The sequence below is a fragment of the Eriocheir sinensis genome, chromosome 37, assembly GCF_024679095.1.
Source record: "Eriocheir sinensis breed Jianghai 21 chromosome 37, ASM2467909v1, whole genome shotgun sequence".
NCBI lineage: Eukaryota > Metazoa > Arthropoda > Malacostraca > Decapoda > Varunidae > Eriocheir > Eriocheir sinensis.
In genome coordinates, this window is record NC_066545.1 from 8,289,071 (window position 1) to 8,303,152 (window position 14,082).

Here is a 14,082-nt window from a genome sequence, read left to right on the forward strand (position 1 = left end):
ATTTTTTTCCTCTTCTTTATTTTTTTGTTTTTCTTTTCTTCTCTTTTCCATTTCCTATTTTCGAGGTTGGCCGAGGAGAGTAATTTATGCAGGAATAACAGAATCTTCTTAATAAAATATAATAAAAAAGACAGCGGAATAAGAGCTTGATGAAACTGATTATTTAAAGGGAGGAGAAGAGAAAGTAACACACACACACACACAAACACACACACACACACACACACACACACACACACACACACACTCCTACTCCCCCCCTCCCCCTCCCTTTCTGAACGCACACACAACTCACAAATAGATTTAAACTGTCATCAGTGAGAGAGAGAGAGAGAGAGAGAGAGAGAGAGAGAGAGAGAGAGAGAGAGAGAGAGAGAGAGAGAGAGAGAGAGAGAGAGAGAGAGAGAGAGAGAGAGAGAGAGAGAGAGAGAGAGAGAGAGAGAGAGAGAGAGAGAGAGAGAGAGAGAGAGAGAGAGAGAGAGAGAGAGAGAGCAGAAGACTTTCCTCGCCCCATCAGCAAGTTAAAGCAAGTCTGGATCCTCTCACGCTTCTCCGGCTAAATTTCAGTGTTTTGATAAAATTTCCATCTCGGGCGTATACTAAGTAATCAGGGCGGGGAGTGAGGGCGCCTTAACCTTGCCCCACCACCCCCTGCCCTTCCCTGCCCCACCCTTGTTAGCTTCTTGAGGCAGGGAAAATGAAGGGGAAAAAAGTGGTAAGGGGGAGAAGGCAGATGCGTTAAAGTTAGTTAAAGTAATGGTAAAAGAAGGAAGAGAGTGTAAGGGATTTAAATGGAGGGAAGAGGGAATGAAGGGGTAAGGAAGGGAAGGAAAGGGTGAGGATAGGAAGGAAGAGATGGGTCGGGATTCTCAGACGCCTGCGCCTCTCACATCACCTGACCCCAAAGCAGCGGTGCCAGATCAGCGTTCTTAACACAATGTATTTATCAGTTTCAGACCCAAAGCTGCCGAAGCCACCCACATAACGATATTCAGTTAAGTTTATTGTAAAAAAAACCACGTTAATTATTGATCCTTTTTGCGATAGTTATGAGCCAAAAACCGGGAAATACAATGTGCTAAGGACGGTAGTCTGGCAAGGTTGCTCCAAAGGCCGGAAAGTAGAGTAATCGGGTTCTCAGGGGTGTTTTACCACGTTGATACTTTTTTTTTTTTAACAACAAAGGAGACAGCTCAAGGGCACACACAAAAAAGAAGCAGAAGCATTGTCAGACTATCACAAGATTCATAAAACTACCTACCTCGTGAAATGCCCACAGCTCCTACGAAAGCCCTGTCGAATACATGGTTGGACGACGAAATGATTTACATGACCTTAACCTTACTCCCTCCCTCCCCTTCTTTCTTACCCTGCCTGCCTTGGCGAGCTTCTTAAGGCAAAGGTAGGGTAAGGGAGAGGTATGCATAGGAAAGGAAGGGGAAGGAAGTGGTAAGGAGGAGAAAGAAGGTGCGTGGAAGGAAACTAGAAGGAAGGGGAGAAGGAGGGGAGGAGGAGGGGAGATATTTGAAGGGAAGGAAGAAAGAAGGATGTGGTATGGAAGGGATGGAAAGAGCGAGTATGATGAAGGGAAAAAAATGAAGTAGCAAAGGATTAGCGGTCGATGATGAAGGAAAGAAAGAAGCGATAAGGAGAAGAGAGACGTGAGGGAGAGAAGGACGGGGAAGGAGAGAGAAAGAGAAGAAAGTCAACACGAGAGAGGAACTAACGAGAAGGGGACGGAAGAAGTGAAAATATGAGGGAAAGGAATAAAAGATGAAGGATATGAGAAAGGGAAGACCTGTTGAATGGAGAGAATGGAAGAAGGAGAGCTGAAAGGAGGGAGAGGGAACTTACTGAAAAAGAGGGGAAAGGAAGACCGGTAGTGAAGGTCCGATGGAGGAGGAGGAGAGGTACGGCAGGGTGAGAGGAGAAAGGGGAATACAGCAAAGGAGGAAAGGAACAGTAAAGATAAATTAAAAGAGAAGAGAGGAAAGGGAGGGTGTAGAGTTAAAAATTTGAGTGAGGGTGGATAAAGAAACAAAAAGACATGTAGTTTAGGTAAAGAAAAGAAGAAAAGGGAGAACAAATTACTGAAAAAAAAGAATTGAGAAAAAAATGGAAAAAAGTGTTGACGTAATTTTTTGAAAGGGAAAAAAAAACACAAACTAAATGATGTAAAAATGGACTATAACATTACACAACCTTTCGCCTGCCTATCACCTTACGTTTCTCCCCTTCCTTCTCCTTCTTCTTTTCCATTTTCTTCCATTAGCTCCATTAACAGCCAGCAGCGTCGAAAACTTACACAACTAAACATACATCATAACTATCATAATTAGATGTATCGACCACCACCACCATCATCATTATCATCACTATCATCATCACCACCCACCACCACCACCACCACCAGCATCACCACCACCGCCATCACCACCAGGTAACATAAGAGATACACAGGTAGACCTAACTAGTTGCCTTTGTTTGCTGTTATCGTGTCCTCCCAGCCGAGTTCTTGGGGGGGCGGGGGAGGGAGGAGGAGGAGGAGGAGGAGGAGGAGGAGGAGGAGGAGGAGGAGGAGGAGCTTCTACACGACTACAATGCTTTAATATGGTGGAAGGTTTGATGGAGAGAGAGAGAGAGAGAGAGAGAGAGAGAGAGAGACGATTGTGGGGAATAGGATGTTTTATGATTCTCTCTCTCTCTCTCTCTCTCTCTCTTTCACAATGACCTAACGATCTCATATGAGGGTAGAAAGAGGACGACACAGTTACCTTTCTTTATAATAATTATTAACGTGTACTCCTGTGTGTGCGTGTGTGTGTGTGTGTGTGTGTGTGTGTGTGTGTGTGTGTGTGTGTTTCGGTCTGCTTTGCGCTCCTAGCTAAATGCCTCATGATGTCGCCGGCGCCGCGTGTCCTTAATTAGACGGAATAACGTAGACTCAACACCGCTAAGACTAGAGTGTACGGTAGAATTGTTTGACCCTTCTAGATTAGAGTACACGGAGTCCATTCTTCCTCTGGACTCTGCTCTTTCATTTTCTTTCTTTTTTTGTCTGTCTGGTAGTAGAAGTAGTAGTAGTAGTAGTAGTAGTAGTAGTAGTAGCCATGGTGGTGGTGGTGATATAAGTAGTAATAGAAGAAACACTTTTAAACAATAACGAAAATAATAATCTCTCTTTCTCGCATAAAACAAGCGTACACACACACACACACACACACACACACACACACACACACATACATATAACCATCACAGAAACTTGATATTCTTCTGCAGCGAGACCTCTTTCCTCCATCCTTCCTTCCTTCCAACCAACCAACCAGACCCTGCCCTTCATGCCTCCTCCTCCTCCTCCTCCTCCTGGGCACGTATTCAGAATTCCGCCCCCGGGCCCAGCGTCCTGTCCAGCCCCTAATGCCGGGCGCGTGTCACCATCAGGAGCAGGCAAGGAAATTCTTCAGGATATTTCACACAGGGGGAGGAGGAGGAGGAGGAGGGAGGTAGGTTGTTGGAAAGAGGAGGAGAAGGAGGAGGAGGAGAGGAGGAGGAGGAGGAGGGAGGTAGGCTGTTGGGAAGAGGAGAGGGACGGTAGGCAGGTGAAGAGAGCAGAAGAAGGGAGAGAGAGGAAAAGGATGGAGGGAAGGGGGCGCTGTGAGAAAAAAAGGAGGAAGAGGAGAAGAAGAAGGGAGGGTATTCAGATGGATAGAATAGGAGAAGAAAAAGAGAAAGAAAACTGAGAAGGAGGAGAAGGAAGAGGGGCAGAGAAAAGGAGGTAGAAGAGGGGGATAAAAGCTATACAAAGGGATACGGAAGAGAAAAAGGGGAAGAAGAAGGGAGGAAGAACAACAGAAAAGGGAGGGATATGGAGGTGAAACAAGGACGGGAGTTAAGAAGTCAGCGAAAAAAAAAATAAAGGGAAAAAACAAGAAAACAAGGGGAAAAAAGCAGGTGGAAGGATAAAGAAGGAAGAATGGATAAAGAGGGGAAAAAAGAGGGGTCGAGCTACCGAAAGGAAGGAACAGGAGAAAGGGAAACAGGACAGGCGGATGGAAGAGGAGGAGAAGGAAGACGAGGAAAATCTAGGACGAAAAAGGAGGGAGGATGGATAAGAAGGATAAAGAAGGAATACGTGAATGAACAGAAAAAACAAAGTGGAAACGGAAAGGAGGTCAAACTAGCGAAAAGGAGGCAAAGGAGAGAGAAAGGGAGAAAGGACAGGCACAGGAAGAGGAGGAGAAGGAGGAGGAGAAGGATAAGGAGGAGAGTCTGGTCTATTTTTTGGTAAGGTTAACAGGAAAAGCATCTTCGTTGTCCCCCATTGTGCCACGTTTGATGGAAGAGCCGGCGGACCGAGAGTGTGTCCTGCTCTCTCTCTCTCTCTCTCTCTCTCTCTCTCTCTCTCTCTCAGCCACCCTCGTCCTCTATCTCTCAGTTTTCCTCCTCCCTGTTTTTCTATTCGTTCTCTTTCCTTTCTCCCTTCTATTATACTCTCCATGCCCTTTCTCACCTTTTTTTCCCTTCTCTCTCTCTCTCTCTCTCTCTCTCTCTCTCTCTCTCTCTCTCTCTCCTCCCATTCACCTCAAAAGAGAAGAAAAAATATAAAGGAGGAAAGAGTTACAGTGATAGTGCTCAACGACAAGGAAGTGTAATTATATTCTCTCTCTCTCTCTCTCTCTCTCTCTCTCTCGGGACGGTAAGCAAATATCAAGTAAAGTAAGTTAAGTTAGGCGAGGTTAATAAGTTAGGTTAGGTAAGGTAAGGTAAAAATTATGAAGTAAACTAAGGTAAGGCAAGGTAAGGTTAGGTAAGGTAAGGAAAGGATAAATGAGGAAAAGTAAGGTAAGAGTAAATGACGGAAGGTAAGGTAAGGTAAGGTAAGGCTAAATAAGGCAAAACTAAATTAGGTGAGCTTAAAAGATTAGGTTAGGTTAAGGCAAGGTAAGGTAAGGCAAGGCTAAATGTGGTAAGTTAGGTGATGTTATATATATTTTAAGTTAGGTTAGGTTAAGGTAAGGTAAGGTAAGGTTAGGTGAGGTAAGGCAAGGTAAGGAAAAGTAAAGTAAGGTAAGGTAAGACTGGGAGAGGCAAGGTAAGGAAAAGTAAAATAAGGTAAGGTAAGGAAAGACTAAGAGGCAAGGTAAGGAAAAGTAAAGTAAGGTAAGGTAAGGTAAGGAAATGTAGAGTAAGGTAAGGTAACCAAAGAGTAAAAGAGACAAGGTAAGGAAAAGTAAAGTAAGGTAAGGTAAAGAAACACTAAAAGAGGCAAGGTAAGGAAAAGTGAAGTAAGGTAAGGTAAGGTAAGGAAATGTAGAGTAAGGTAAGGTAACCAAAGACTAAAAGAGACAAGGTAAGGAAAAGTAAAGTAAGGTAAGGTAAGGTAAGGAAATGTAAAGTAAGGTAAGGTAACGAAAGACTAAAACAGGCAAGGTAAGGAAAAGTAAAGTAAGGTAAGGTAAGGTAAGGAAATGTAGAGTAAGGTAAGGTAACGAAAGACTAAAAGAGACAAGGTAAGGAAAAGTAAAGTAAGGTAAGGTAAGGAAAGACTAAGAGAGGCAAGGTAAGGGTCAGGTAAAAAGGAAGCCTAAGGTAAAAATGAAGGCAAGCAGGACAGGCGAGCAGATCCCATCAACACCACATCAAGTCTGGTCACACCTTTCCCCGGCGAGATAAACGAGCAGGTCACACGCCCACACCTCCCCCTCCTGCCCCCTGCCCCCCCCCCCCCCCCTCACCCCCACCCCATCTAGCAAACAGGAGCCAGGAACGGGGCGGGGCGGGGACAAGTGACGCAGTGTGACCGTTTGTGTGTGTGTGTGTGTGTGTGTGTGTGTGTGTGTGTGTGTGTTGGAGGGAGGTCAATGCAATGCTCGTATCACCTCAGGTACAGGAAAGAAATTGTGGAGAGAGAGAGAGAGAGAGAGAGAGAGAGAGAGAGAGAGAGAGAGAGAGAGAGAGAGAGAGAGAGAGAGAGAACTAACCTGACTTAATCTAACTCAGCCCCAACTAATTCTATCAGCCTTACCTTTGGCCTGACGGAAAAGGAAGGAAGGAAGGAAGGAAGAAGAAACAACAATATTGTTCTCTCTCTCTCTCTCTCTCTCTCTCTCTCTCTCTCTCTCTCTTTTCTGCACTTCTTATCCATCCTTTAGAAGTGACAAGAAAATTATGTTCTCATTCTTGTGTTTCCCGCAGTGTGATACCAAACACTGTGCGGACCTCTGAAAATTAACAGCATTCTCTCCTTGCGCACACACACACACACACACACACACACTAGAAAAAAATACTAAACTAAATTCATCAAAAGAGCTGAATTAACTTTCTTTATCACAGACTGACTTAATCACTTACATTAGGGAAGACAAATATAATTTTTTTTTTGGGGTGGGAGGACGAGAATATTGATGAAATATAACTAAAAAATAATATAAACCTAAACAAATATTGACGTCGACCATTGAAAGTCGATGCTTCATTTTCTTCGTTTGAGCAGGAGAAAGAGAAAATGGTTCACGGTAAACCCTGCGCGGCCACACTGAATAATAGTAAATATCGCGTACTCTCACAAGTGAAGGTGACAGGTGAGCAGCGTCACCTTTGTACAGCACAAGCGGCACACGAGATTAAGTGTGCGGTTAATTGCACTGCCTGTTGGTAGCGTGTGATAAAAATCAACGCTTGTTTGTTACTATGGCCATTTAAACTTAGCAGTGGCCTAAAAAGGGACAAGTGGCACTCCTTAAATTTTAGTGTTACCTTAATTTTCCATATTTTGCTGAAGAGAAATCTTACAGCAAATAAATATACCAAAGAAATGAAGAGATAAAGCTATGCAAATGAAAGCCAAATGCTTTCATGCGGCTTAATATCGCAGTAGCAACACTGAAATAGGTAAGCAAGCCAAAAAGGTACACAAAAACAACGAAATTCGTTAAGAAAAAACACTTTACTCTCTTTATATTACAATGGATGTCCACACAACGTACTATGAGTCGGAGCATCGCCTCCGCATTGGTGAAGCAGAATAGTTGTATTCACGATGATATTAATCATCGCTGTTTTCAAGTTTTTTGCAGCTGCAGTCTGCTTCGTCGGTGTTTACTTATTATTCTGATTCGTTTGCAGTTTCGGAAGTTTTCAAGCCCTGTGAACCGCCAAGCCGTGATTCTTAGCGGACAGTGAGCCTTCAGAGCAGCGGTGAATCAGGTCGTGCGGCCTTTCCCTTCGTCCACACAGGTGACCCTAAATCAATACTGCCAGGTTTCAATTTCAAATACATTATTAAACCTTTGCGTCCGCACAGCACATGGTTGACCAGCATTTCAGGTCTGGTACAATGATATCTACGACCTTCAGGTACACTGGCCTTGGGGCAGCAACAGCCATGAGCGTGATGGCGCGGCGGCTGTCTGCATGCCTGCCCCAGGAGGCCCTTGTCCGACGCTCCTCGCCCACTGCGCTTGACATCGCCAGCCAGATCAGTCAGCTCGACGCCGCCTGTCCGACTCTTGGTGCTGAGGATAATGGCTCTGCCGTGTGTCTAGAAACGTCAATACGGCCGCTGAATGAGGAAAACCGCGGCAACTCGGCCGGCAGGAGACTGTCCCTCGACGTGACGTGGCTCTCCACACGGGTGCTCCACTCGGACAGCCGACGCGCCTCCCTCAGGTACAGACACCCAAGCATGTTCCCTGGTTGTACAGAGCGTTTGGTGATGCTTTTGATGCACCGCGGGTGTTTGAGACTTATCTATCCTCGCGCCGTCACATGATACATTTAACTGCTTCAGGAAAGAATTCACGGTGTTATCATTTAGAAGTGGCAGAAATATTTTGTTGTTCAGAGTCGAGTCAATTATATAACGTTGTGATTGGTAATATGTTCCGTAGGTCACCAGCATGGCAGCAAGAACCTCCAAGCCCAGCGCCGGAGTTTCTAATGCAACCGTACATGTTGAAGCGCGCGGCCTCCTCGTCTCCAGGGCAGTGGTTCTTCTCGCGGGCGTGGCGTCTGGACGAAGAATGGGACGAGGGAAGGTCGCCGGCTGCCTCGCCACCAGTACACACAAATACGGCTCCCTACTCTCAGGAGCTTCTGTTCTCATGCCCCAGAAGGCAGCAGCGGCGGCAGTCTTGGGGCCCCACTGTGTTCTCTCCTTCACCACTCTCCACCAGCCCAGTGCACGCCGTGTCCCGCATGCACTGCGTGGATTTGCTCTCCCCCTGTGCCCCGTGTCAGCAGCGGCGGCAGTGCCTGGGCGCAACAGTGATCTCCCCTTCACCTGAAGATGCACGGTGTGTTCAGGTAAGCTGTCATTACCGTCCTACACGGCCCGCCACCTGAACGTCATGGTTGTTACCTTAACGGGTGACACTAGAGACTTTCAGTTTAATCTATCACCTTTGCCTTCATTGCTGTATTTATCAACGGTGTCTTTCTGCTACATTTTGCGATTATAAAAAGAAAACTTCATGAACTACGAAGTTAAATACCGCCCTTTCAGATCCCACGCGATGATGGCAGCCCAAGTCCTAACCTCGCCGCCTCTCCGAGCCTGCTGTCCCCACACTATAGGGTGACTCCCCTTCTCACACACCCTGTAAAACCCCTGCAGAGCCCGTGCCATGGAAAGAAGGGTGAGGGAGGCGGCGAAGATCTGCAGTCACGAAATGATGAGTCCGTCATTGACGCAGAGAGACGCGGCATCACCCGCACCAACAGCAGAAACATGGTGCCTTGCGTCACCATTGACTCGGCAGTGCCGGAGATACCGAGTGATAGTTGAGTAAATAAACATGAACTGTTGGTGCTCTGAATCTTGTCAAGGAAAAGTTTATCTTCGCGTCTACAATGTGCCCATGAATCATGAAAGTTTTGTGGAATAGTTTACTAAGCCTTCATGCTTTAGTTTGTATATAAACTTGCCAGTAATTGACAGTTAACACGCCCAGCAGGATCCGTCGAGGCACGGCTTACTTGCAGCCACAGAGAAGAGGTTCAGCCACAACTGTCATGGGAGTTTCTTTGGGGGTGGGGGCAGAGGGGCCCAGCGGAGCTGACTTCGCAACGTCGCGCCTCGTGGCACACCACCTTACCAGTGGGCAACACCTGTGTCTCCACCTCTCAATACTGCAGGTGAGACAAGGGAGTGTCTAGGGGATAGTTCTATTTGCATACGCTTCCATAGAAAAGTCGGATTGTCAAAATTACCTTCAGGTGCTAATGTGTCTTCCTTAGGCGTCACCAAGTCGGGTCTGCGAGGGCAGGGAGGGTCTCCTTGTGCCCTAAACTGCCGCCCGGCCCACACAGCGCCCGCCCAGGCAGCATCCTCGGCAAGGGCGGGTTCGGGGTCGTAAAGCTTGGCAGATACAGAGGTGACTTGGGAAGGAGGTGGTTTGTACAGAATTTATCTTACAATAATACAGCAATAGAAGTATTCTTTGAGGCACACCAATGCAGCTTAGCAGCACAAGAATCATGACAGTGAAAAAAAAATAAAGGAATGATTGATAATCCCTGTGGAAACTTTAAATCCTCTTCCATATAAGCAATGCGTCTGTTGTTCCGGTGAGGCCGCGGCGTGGCTGTCAAGGTGCTGAAGGGTCGGCGGGCGGCGGCCTCCTCGGGCAGGGAGGCGAAGGTGCTGCCCCTCGCGCAACACACACACATTGCCTGGACGCTGGCAGTGGTCACGCAAGCCGCCAAGGGTCTCGCGAGGGTGTCCTGGGCCCATGCGTTCGAGAAGGAGGTAAGAAAGGGAGCGGGAGGAATTGGCTGGGGAAAGGAGGGTGTTGACCCCGAGTCCCTACAGTTTTGAAACCTAAGTGCATTCTTCTGGCGCACAACGACGTCCAGACTCGCCGATAAAGGGTAACCGGCGCGTTGTTTTGGGTCTTCAGGAGGAGATGGTGAGCCAGCAGACTGTGACGGCCATGTTCAGCCTCCCGCTAGAGGACACGCAAGGCTGCCGAGGCGGTGAGCAGCAGCAGGGCGAGGGCGGGGTGCCGCGGTGGGCGTGGGTGGTGAGCGAGCTGTGTCTGCCCCACACGCTCCTCACGCTCATCAACGACACATCGCTGACCCTTACCAGCGAGATGCGGGTCAGGTGGGTGCGGGCTGTGTGTGAACCGACCGGTCTTGGGAGTTTACAAAGAGATATACTACAGTTTCCGTGAGAAGCACTCTGCGGTGACGTCAGGCCCTAGTACAACGCCGTCCGTAAGACTTGTGTAACAGACCTGGGGGCGGGAAGGGGGTAGGTATTGCCTGTAGCGGCACTGTTTCAGGCGGGTGAAATGGGTAAGTACTTACTCGTGGGGTGTTATATATCTACAATACGACGGATGAGAAAATATTGCAATAAAAAGATATAAAATTTTCGCAAAGGAAAGTTATCCGGATCACCTTTGAGGACAGGTACATGCTGGATGTAAGCCGCGGTCTGGCCCACCTGCACGCCCACGGCTTGGCCCACCGGGACCTCAAGCCGGGCAACGTGCTGCTCACACACTCGGGTCACCTCAAGATAGCGGACTTTGGGTGTTGCGCGAGACTTGGCCTGCAGGACGATGACATTGTAAGTGGGTTGGCAGCGTCACTTTGTTGTACCATATAGTTCCTTCATTATAAAGCGTGAGTTCAGTTCTTTACCCCTTGTGTCAGGTGCTGCAGGATGATAAAATCGAAAGTGGGTTGGCACTTTTGCAGAAATTAGTTATATCATTAAAATGCGTGACTACAGTTCTTTACCCCTTGCGTCAGGTGCTGGGGACGGTGCGCTACCAGGCCCCCGAAGTGTTGCGGGGAGGAGTGGGAGGCAGCCACAGCGACGTGTTCTCCCTGGGAGTGACCATCTGGCACCTCCTGACCCGCAGCCTCCCCTACCAAGGCCTCCACCCCCACATCGTCATCTACCAGGCAAGGGCAGCGTAGTGGTGTATCCCTTCAGCCATGTGACTCTTCAGCTTCATATCTCCAGCCAGTTCAGTGAAGGATCAGAGATAGGTCATGCAACAACCTCTTTTTTTTCTTCTTGTCTATTCTTGTGCGGTTGAGTTTGCATTTTTTCCAACTTCTACAACCGATTCACTTTTCTCACGTTTGTCTTTAGCCATGCATGTCTTCAGCACTGTGCCTTCATCCTCGTGTCTGCCTCTCAGGTCGCGTACCTAAATCACCGTCCCCCAGACCACCAGCTTCACCCCGGCCCCCGCACGTTCCTGGACGCGGTGTTGTGGCGCCTCGCGCACACATGCTGGTCCGAGGAGCACACCCTCAGGCCCACCGCTGCCGCGCTCTGCAGAAACCTGACGCTGCTCCATCTGGCCTCGTCTCCGCGCGGCGTCAGTGGCCTGCCAGACATCGAGGTGTGCCCCGGCGACTCTTCTTCCCCGCCTGCACAGCCTTAGCCGCGCCTACCCCGTCAGCGTCATCATTACACCCCCGTCATCATCATCATTGCTGTGCTGAAGTCAATGTTAATTTATTATAACTTTCGATCTTTCTGATAATGAATGTACACGAGAATGACGAAGTTAGTGTTGCTGTGCTTATTAGAAAGAATTATTAGTTTTCTATAACTTTTCGTTTTGTTTGTTTCAATTTAGTTAGAAAAACGTTACGATATTAAAAACACGTTTCAGGCGTTTCGGATTAAGTTAGAAATGTTTATTACATTCATATATTTTTCAAGTTTAAAGTACATAAATATTTGAGCTTTAATGAGTGATGTACTTTACCATAATTTTGTAGTTGTCAAGAGAATAATCTGGTGATCTAATTATTCGGTGATAGTGTTATGCTTTAAAAGTGAGTGCAATGTTTTTTTTAGAATAAATATTCATTATGCTAACTTGCTTTCGCCTTGTGATGAACCTCTCTTCTTAAAGAATTCCGGATTTACTGTATACAATAACTTGAGCTCTTATGACTAATATCTCCAGATCTAAACAATCTACTGACCTTCCTAACTCCAAAATGAGTGTAGAGAACCTCCAACTTAAACTGAACACTAAAATAATATGCCAGATTTCCTGTAAATTAAAAAAAGTACTGGATTGGTTGGGATCACTGAACAATGGAGTGGGACTAGGTATGAATTTGGTGCCTGGTTAGCAACTTAGTGGGTTTGATGGCTGAATACATAAGGTTGCATTACTTTAGAATACATCAAAACTTTAAAAAATCAATATCCAAAAAACATTAATACATTATTCATTCAAAACTACATAACCAAGAATGTTTTATAGAATTTTTTTTTCCAAACCTTTGACAAAAAGGCGTAAACTATCCTGAAGGTAACTTCATTGCTCTAATCCAATGTCAATCATAACATAAAACTGTGAAGGACCCAAAACATCCCGCAGCTGTTCCTTAGAAGAAAAAAAATGTAGCCGTGAAAAGCGAGACTGAATCAAGTAGGAAATGAAGTTTAAAAGATAACTGTATCCCACCTGAGCACCCGAGTCAGGGGGTGGCGGGGCGGCAGGTGGCGCCCCTCTCACGACGGGCCAAAGGCTGCTGCGGGCCACGTAATGACCAGGACGACTCCAGACGACAACGAGGAGACAACCTTGGGGCGGGAAAAGGCGCGTGTGGGGTACAGCTGGGGGTGGGGCGGGGGCAGGCTCGGGGGACAGTAGTACCCGGGCGTTGTTCTGCCCAGGTCCAAGGCTTTGTAATACGAACAAACTTAGCGGTGCCACCCCCCACCCACCCCCACATGCAGACAAGAGAAAGCTCAATTACTAAACGCTGTTACGTGACAATTACTGATGATTTTACTGTTATGATTCAATGTATGTGTATCTGTTATATTATATATATATATATATATATATATATATATCTTTTATATATATTTATATATATATATATATATATATATATATATATATATATATATATATATATATATATATATATATATATATATATATATATATATATACATACATACATACATACATACATACATACATACATACATACATACATACATACATACAGAGAGAGAGAGAGAGAGAGAGAGAGAGAGAGAGAGAGAGAGAGAGAGAGAGAGAGAGAGAGAGAGAGAGAGAGAGAGAGAGAGAGAGAGAGAGAGAGAGAGAGAGAGAGAGAGAGAGAGAGAGAGAGAGAGAGAGAGAGAGAGAGAGAGAGAGAGAGAGAGAGAGAGAGAGAGAGAGAGAGAGAGAGAAACTTTTTTTTTCATTTCAGTCAAAGCCTTTATCGAAAAATTCAAGCAAGTGGGCTTAAGGTAGTGCACGACACCGATGCTGAATTTGCTCTTAAAGTTCGTCTCTAATTTGAGTTATCATTTGTACCTGTACCCAATGTTGTGGAAACATTTAAAATACTAGTTGAAAATTATTTTTTTCCAGGTTAACTTCAAGGAGTAGTGGAATATTTTGAAGACAAGTGAATTGGGCGGCCGTACAGACGCAGCCGTAGACGTGCTCCTTTGTTTAAACATGAAATGTGGAACTGTTTCGATAATGTTGTAAAAGGAATGTCGAAAACAAACAATGCAATTGAAGGGTGGCACAACAGTTTTGAACATCAAATAAGTCCTCGTCATCCGTCTATTTGGAAGTTTATAGATGGACTAAAGAGAGAACAAAGTTTACAAGAATTAAAAATAGAACATGTGAGAGGAGCGAGTACAGCTGGGGACAGAAAAAGCACCGTGACTGTGCAATCGATTAAAGATATTGTATCATACTATGACGAAACAAGCAATGTAGAAGAATATTTAAGAAGTGTTGCATACAATATTTCATACCAATAGAGTAAACATTGGCAATAATACATTTTTTTTTAAAGTTTGAAGAACAACAAAAATAATAAAAATGTACCCCTTCTTATTTTAAACTATGACGAAACAAATAATGTAGAACAATATTTAAGAACTACTGTATAATAGAAATGTACCCGTTCTTAATTTTATCTCTTCATTTTACAGTAATAAAGTTGTGTTTCTTTTATCTAATTTCTTAATATTCTCCATTCAACCACTATTTTCGAGTAATCTGCCCTTCGAGCAATTGAAAGTTCGATAAATTATTTTTCGAGCAATTG

General features: G+C 45.6%; 1 protein-coding gene and 1 long non-coding RNA gene across 10 annotated transcripts in view; one reads left to right on the plus strand and one right to left on the minus strand.

The window, feature by feature from the left end:
- The window catches only part of LOC127008170 (uncharacterized), a 160,152-nt gene that overhangs the window by 145,347 nt on the left and 723 nt on the right, over positions 1–14,082 (minus strand). For 4 of the 7 annotated variants that reach the window (XR_007760893.1, XR_007760891.1, XR_007760892.1 and 1 more), the window contains exon 2: positions 12,459–12,577. The exons of the other annotated variants lie outside the window; for them this stretch is intronic. This is a non-coding gene — a long non-coding RNA (uncharacterized LOC127008170). The remainder of the gene's footprint in view (positions 1–12,458; positions 12,578–14,082) is intronic. 7 annotated transcript variants of the gene reach the window in all.
- LOC127008168 (uncharacterized) lies at positions 6,944–12,424 on the plus strand. 3 transcript variants are annotated; one of them, XM_050879853.1, is made up of 11 exons: positions 6,944–7,242; positions 7,363–7,674; positions 7,896–8,310; positions 8,510–8,786; positions 8,958–9,141; positions 9,244–9,380; positions 9,579–9,754; positions 9,906–10,111; positions 10,423–10,582; positions 10,768–10,923; positions 11,166–12,424. In XM_050879853.1, exons 2-11 carry the CDS (start codon positions 7,391–7,393, stop codon positions 11,412–11,414), a joined length of 2,244 nt encoding a protein of 747 aa, XP_050735810.1. In that variant the 5' UTR covers positions 6,944–7,242; positions 7,363–7,390; the 3' UTR covers positions 11,415–12,424. The 3 variants fall into 3 exon arrangements, with proteins under 3 accessions (XP_050735810.1, XP_050735808.1, XP_050735809.1); XM_050879851.1 differs by lacking the exon at positions 6,944–7,242 and having other exon boundaries at positions 7,253–7,674; XM_050879852.1 differs by lacking the exon at positions 6,944–7,242 and having other exon boundaries at positions 7,253–7,674; positions 8,961–9,141; positions 11,166–12,423.

What these genes read in the sequence shown, in the direction of transcription:
- LOC127008168 (XM_050879851.1), top strand. Translation starts at nt 7,313, where the DNA reads ATGGTTGACCAGCATTTCAGGTCTGGTACAATGATATCTACGACCTTC. An exon ending in AAGATGCACGGTGTGTTCAG is followed by an intron (nt 8,311 to 8,509) that starts GTAAGCTGTCAT and finishes CCGCCCTTTCAG; the next exon opens with ATCCCACGCGATGATGGCAG. An exon ending in GCCTGCAGGACGATGACATT is followed by an intron (nt 10,583 to 10,767) that starts GTAAGTGGGTTG and finishes CCCTTGCGTCAG; the next exon opens with GTGCTGGGGACGGTGCGCTA.